The sequence below is a fragment of the Gavialis gangeticus genome, unplaced genomic scaffold (genome assembly GCF_001723915.1).
Source record: "Gavialis gangeticus isolate Ggan-Ray unplaced genomic scaffold, GavGan_comp1, whole genome shotgun sequence".
Classification (NCBI taxonomy): Eukaryota; Metazoa; Chordata; order Crocodylia; family Gavialidae; genus Gavialis; species Gavialis gangeticus.
In genome coordinates, this window is record NW_017729029.1 from 46,493,802 (window position 1) to 46,499,886 (window position 6,085).

At 44.4% G+C, this 6,085-nt stretch overlaps 1 protein-coding gene across 3 annotated transcripts in view; it reads left to right on the plus strand.

The window, feature by feature from the left end:
- Positions 1-5,144, plus strand: part of DCX (doublecortin) — a 161,240-nt gene extending 156,096 nt beyond the window's left edge. For all 3 annotated transcript variants that reach the window (XM_019521520.1, XM_019521521.1, XM_019521522.1), the window contains exon 7: positions 3,461-5,144. In XM_019521520.1, coding sequence (XP_019377065.1) covers positions 3,461-3,517 — 57 coding nt within the window. In that variant the 3' untranslated portion in view covers positions 3,518-5,144. The remainder of the gene's footprint in view (positions 1-3,460) is intronic.
- Positions 5,145-6,085: the final 941 nt, after the last annotated feature.

Here is a 6,085-nt window from a genome sequence, read left to right on the forward strand (position 1 = left end):
CAATGACTCCAAGATCCCTTTCAGCCACCGTGTTGACAAGAAGGGAGTTCCCCAGCCTATAGGTGTGTTGCTGGTTCCTTCTCCCTAGACGCATCACCTTGCACTTGTCTGCGTTGAATTGCATCCCATTCTCATCTGCCCACCTCTGTAACCTGTCTAGATCCAGCTGGATTCTGTCCCCCCGCTCCAGTGTGCCCGCTTCTCCCCACATCTTTGTGTCATCAGCGAATTTGGACAGCGTGCTTTCCATGCCCACCTCCAAGTCACTGATAAAGGTGTTGACTAGCACAGGCCCACGGACCAAGCCCTGGGGAACTCCACTGCCCACATCCCTCCAGGTTGAAAACGACCTGTCCGCCACCACTCTCCGGGTGCGACCATCGAGCCAATTTGCCACCCACCTGACTGTGTAGGCGTCAATGCCACAGTCGCCTACTTTTTTTTATGAGAATGGGGTGATAAAGTGTCAAAGGCCTCCTTGAAGTCCAGGTAGATGACATCTACCTCAACGCCTGCATCCAAGGACTTGGTGACCTGGTCATAAAAGGAGACAAGGTTGGTCAGGCAGGATCTGCCCACAGTGAACCCGTGTTGGTTGCCCCTGAGCATTACCTCCCATGCTGGGCCCGCGCATGTGTGCTCCTTGATAATTTTCTCATAGGTCTTCCCAAGGACCGAGGTGAGACTAACTGGCCTGTAGTTACCCGGGTCCTCCTTTCTCCCCTTCTTGTAAATGGGGAGCACATTGGCCCTTTTCCAGTCCTTCAATGAAGCTGTGACAGTTTATACCAGCTGAGAAGTTGCTCTGAGCTTTCTGAAGACTCTTAAGGCACATCCCAACAAGCGCACACATGCAGTTTGTGGTGCCTCAAACCCATTTGAGGCAGTGCAAACTGCACGTGGCACACAAGTACTCATTTGCCATGCTGCTAATTTGCAGTGCAGTGGGGGGTTTTGACACCAGGAGATTCTGGTGTAGAAAAAAAATGGCTATGTACCGCACATGGCAGCAGCAAGCACCACCAGAAACTGGAGCCTGGCCAGCCAGAGTCATTCTCTGGCTGCTGGCCAGGCTCTGAGCAGCTGGCTCAGCACTGCGCTGCCCCGGGAGGCCTCCAGGACCCCAGGTAAGGCTGCTGGGGCCAACACAGGTGCTGCCCCCAGCCTCCCCTACCCCACCTGGGATGTGCCTGGGAACAAATAGCAGTGGCACAAATATGTGCCACTGTTATTTGTCCCGCAGAAAATGTGTGCCCCCGCACATGCGCGCTTGTCAGGACATACCCCTATAGTTGTGCAGCCTCCAAGTTTTGTTTGCCTTATTTAGCAAAACCATGGCTCAATCTACATTTGCCTCAGCAACGTTTCCCTCACGTTTGTTTTCTGATCTCAGCTGCTCAGGGGAAATAACACTTACTTTCTTGGAATTACTCAAGAGCTATACTGGTGTATTCAGAACAGAAACTCACCCATAGTCTGCATCCAGTAGTGGCTTACATATATTTAGGGATCTTACTTATCAAAGTAAGTTCTCCTTCATACTTCAGTAATTAAGGATCTGAAAATACTTTTCAAATACTGTAGAGTTTATTGGCATTTGGGGGATGGGAATATTTTCTGCATGCTTTTAACTAAAATTATAAATTCGCCATGTGTAATAGTTCATCTGTGTTCACTGGCTGGCCGACTCATGGCCATTGCACTGAATTCCTATGAAAAATGAACAATTGCTGGTGATCCCTGAGGGCAGATGATCAGTTATTGGCTCCTCCATGGACTAAAGCCAATCAGCAGACACGGGAGTAACATGTTAGGTTACTTGAATATTCTTGCATCATTGTTTTCTTCCCAGGAGCTATTTCTAGTGTTTGATAAAGTAAAATCTTTTGTTTTTTCCTGAAGCTTAAAGAATTAAAGTTGAAGACGCCGTTCACTGTATATATTCTAGTGAGAAATCCCTGCCCGCTCATTGTTTTGAGCTGATTCTTTCAGTTTGTTCATGTTTTGGTGTGTTATATCCCCTTTCTGTACATAACACTGGGTTCACTAAGGAAGAAGGAGGGCTCTGACATTCCCAGGGATGGTTTGAATACATAAATTCTTATTTAGAAGAATGCTGGATAATAGGGGTGTGCGAAACGGGCCCTGTTCAATTCAGATTCGGCCCGAATCAGGGACAGTGATTTGATTTGTTGATTCAGATCCCTGTCCCCGATTCAATTTGGCCAAATCTCAATCTGAAGATTCAATGCTGATTCGGAGAACCAGTGATTCGGCCATAGACACAGCTTTAAATGTTTTTTTCTACATACCTCGAGGTACCAAGCACGGTTTGTGATTGCTGCGATGCTGGGGTGAATGGAGCATCTCACAGAAGCGCAGGGGGCCCCCCCATGTGCTCGGCAGCAAACCCGGAAGTGGACCAGAAGTACTTCTGGTCCACTTCTGGGTCTTCTGGGGGGGCCACCACACCCCCCCAGCTCAGCAGTCAGCCACGGGGGACCCTGGGTGCCCCCCCAACCCAGAAGGCACCAGTCACCTAGCCGGATAGGGTGCAGGGGGCGCCCCTAGCGTGCTCTCCAGTGGACCCGAAAGTGGATTGGAAATGGTTCTGGTCCACTTCCAGATCTGCTGCCGAGTGCGCTGGGCAGCCCCCTGCACTTCTGTGGGACACCGCATGTGCCGCAGCATTCACGAGCCGCCTGCTACCTTGAGGTATGTAGAAAAAACAGTTAAAGCTGTGTCTGTCCAAATCTCCGAATCTCTCCGAATCGATTCAGAGGGTTCCGATTCAATCTGGAGAGATTAAAGGGTCCTCTGATTCAATTTGGATTCAAAGATTCAACCACCAGATTGGGCCAAATCTCTGCCAAATCGAGTCAGGGCTACTGGAAGCTTTGCACAGCCCTATTGGATAAGTTTAGACCCAGAGCCAGATCCAAATGTTGCCTCCTGGACTCATTTCTAAACCTGTGGTTCATAAAGAGCTGCAATGACTTAAAACATGGGCCATATCATGGAACACCTCAGGTTCTTGTCAACTTTCTAGAGAGAGCCGTGCTAGAGAAGTGACCAAGGCACAGCTGTCAAATAGGGATAAGACTCTTTACTGTGGACCTAAAATAAACTGACCCGTTTAACAAAAGCTCCTCTGCATTCATGCACAGTGTTGAATAGATAGACACTGACTGTGAAGTGGCTGAAAGGTTTTCTCTCTGATTGTCACTGAATATCAGTCTGCCTTTTTTTACTGAGACCTCCCCACCCGCCCCTTCCCCACTGTGCAAATGCTTTTGTTTCAGATCATGACTGATTCCGACAATTGGCTTGTCTATTCAGTCTCCCATCAAGGAGACTTCCACCCTGTTCCTAGGCCCTCCAGTGAACTGAATCAGGGAGCTGTCTCCTTGTTGCTGGAACCTGAGTGTGGGGATTAACATTTTGTCCTTTCCTCTTACAGGACTTGTACCTGCCTCTGTCTTTGGACGACTCTGATTCTCTTGGGGATTCCATGTAAAGGAACACAATGCCAACTGTCCGTGCTACGAGCTCTGTTAAAAATACAGTACAGTACTTCTGCCAAATGAAGCAGATAGGTGACTGGGTGCTTTCAAATCAATCAAAGGACACACAATTCTATGTAATTTTTTTTTCTGTGATTTATCTTCTGTGCCACAAATCAACACTTATCAACTTATAGGGATAGAGTGATACCATTCTGCTGGATAACTTTACAGGGATGCATAAGGGGCATTGCCAGCAATCTCAGGCTACCATGCCAATGATTTCCCCTTCTCTTGTATTAGTTCTTCTTCTGCTCTAACTGCATGAATTTACTATTGGCTGTAGAGACCTTGATAGCTCCCTACTAGTTCTACAGAAGTGAATCCTGTTGATTATTCTAAAGCTAAAAGAAAACAAATGTCCCTTTCTACCTTCTCACAATGCTGATGAATAGTAGCAGCTCTGTGACTGCAGATCTGCTTCTCATTTTGTGTCTGATTTTCACACATGCGTACTCTCTATTGTCATTTTCTGTGGCTGAATAGCAGGAAAGGAAATGGCTTATTACCATAAGAGGCTTAGGATGCCACCAGAATGTGGAACAAAGAATATTGGACCAGTTTCAGAAATGCTGCCTAAGACAGTGAGCAAAGTTTGTATAGCACAATGATGACATCATACATTTATATCAGGACATTTCTAATAAGTAAGCTAAGATATATATGTCAGCTGAGTGTCTGGCATGAACCAGATTTATCATAAAACCCAAAGATAATGCTGGCTGATAATAAGTTATTATATCTACGGCATGGTATCTCTCTATCTCTGCTTATAATCTTAATGCCTTGTAAACATCCAACGCTGAAAACACTGTGAGAATTTGTTTTCAGGTCTGACACCTCTAGGTCGCTTTTTATAGCAAGAAATCAATACACTTTTTATAAGAAAAGAACTTGTATCTGTGTTTTAGGAGTAAGTATTCAAGCTCCTTCTTTTTTATAAAAGCTGGTAATTTTCTTTTGTTTAAAAAACACATTAAGAAAAAAAATGACAAAAAAACAACTACTGCAAACTAGTAATAATAACAACTTAGTTTAGAAATCTTGTTGTCACTGCCAAACAGGCACTTGCAGGAAAAAAGGAAGTCGATTTGAAATAATGAATGTTTTGATAGTTTTTGTAATGTTTAAGCTAGCATTTTTAAGGTTTTTCTTTACACTTCAATACTCCTAACTATGGCCAGATGCTCTACTTATATCACAGATGAAACTTTGAGGTGTTCAAAGAAACTCTTCTAGCAGAAAAGAAAAAACTCTTAGGGGATTTAGTGAAAGTCATCACTTTTATTAATCAGTAATGAATCCTACGGGACTCATCGCTATATTCCACAGAGCTGGTGGTTTTTACTATGCCTAGACTGTAATGGTTTAGGCTAGTTGGTATTGCCTCTGTTTCTTACGGAATAAGCTTTCAGTGAGACTGACTACTACAGAACCGGACCCAAATGAAGTCCTTGCAAACGAACGTTTTGTGTTGCTCTCTTTTACATTCGTTCAGCACATATGCAGATTTCCGTATTTCTTTTCAATCCCTTTGAGTAGAATGAATTATGGAGTCGTGGTGTTTGATGCCACATGAATGCTTAGCTAGAAGATGATTTGGTTTCATTCCTTTCAGAAGCCACTTTGTATTTTGTTAGTTTGCATTGCTACTATTAACACTCTGTACAGGCTGCGTTGTTTTTTTTTAATTCACATGACGATACATACAATATATAAAAGCAAGCTGCAGCTGAGATGATCCAAAAGAAGATGATCGGGAATTACCAAGGGATTGGAGTTATGTTATACCAAATTTTCACCCAGTAGTCTTAGGTGCAAACATTTGTTCCTAGGGTTTTTCCCACGAAATGATTTGTGCGCCTACAAACAGCTGAATTTAGATGTGTAACTCCCTGGCCACATGACTGAGAGCTGGATATTTGACCTACTGCATCAAGACACCTGAATGCAGTTTAGAGAGGTGAAGGTTCACATTCCCTCATAGGGAAAGCTCTCTATTAAAGAAAGATGGCCGTGGAGACAAAGCACAGTTGTGGCAGTCAGGAATCCAAAGTTCAATACTCAGCTAGATTTTGTGTATGAACTGGAGCAGGTCTCCATTTTTCTGTGCCTCTATAGCTGTCTGTACCAGGAGGATAATAACACTGCTCTACCTCACGGGAGGTTTGTGAGGCCACATATTCACTGAAGTTGGAAAAGTGCTTTCAGATTCTCTGATGCTGAATAACGGCAAGGAGTAGCTGTTTGTGGACAAAGGTTTTGGGGGTGTATATTCACATGGGTACTAAATTAGAGACCATTCTTGAAAATATGGCTTTTTAAATAGAAAGATAGCATAGACTGTGATTTGTTTCTGCAAAGTATACTATTAAATCTAGGGCCTTTCTTTCAACAATGAGAAGACACGTTTGCCTTTGACACAACAAAAACATGACCATTCTTTCCCCTTCTCCTCCATTTCCCTGTTCGGGGGATCTTGAGGATCCCCACCAGTCTTTTGCTTTCAGCCCATCTAGAGA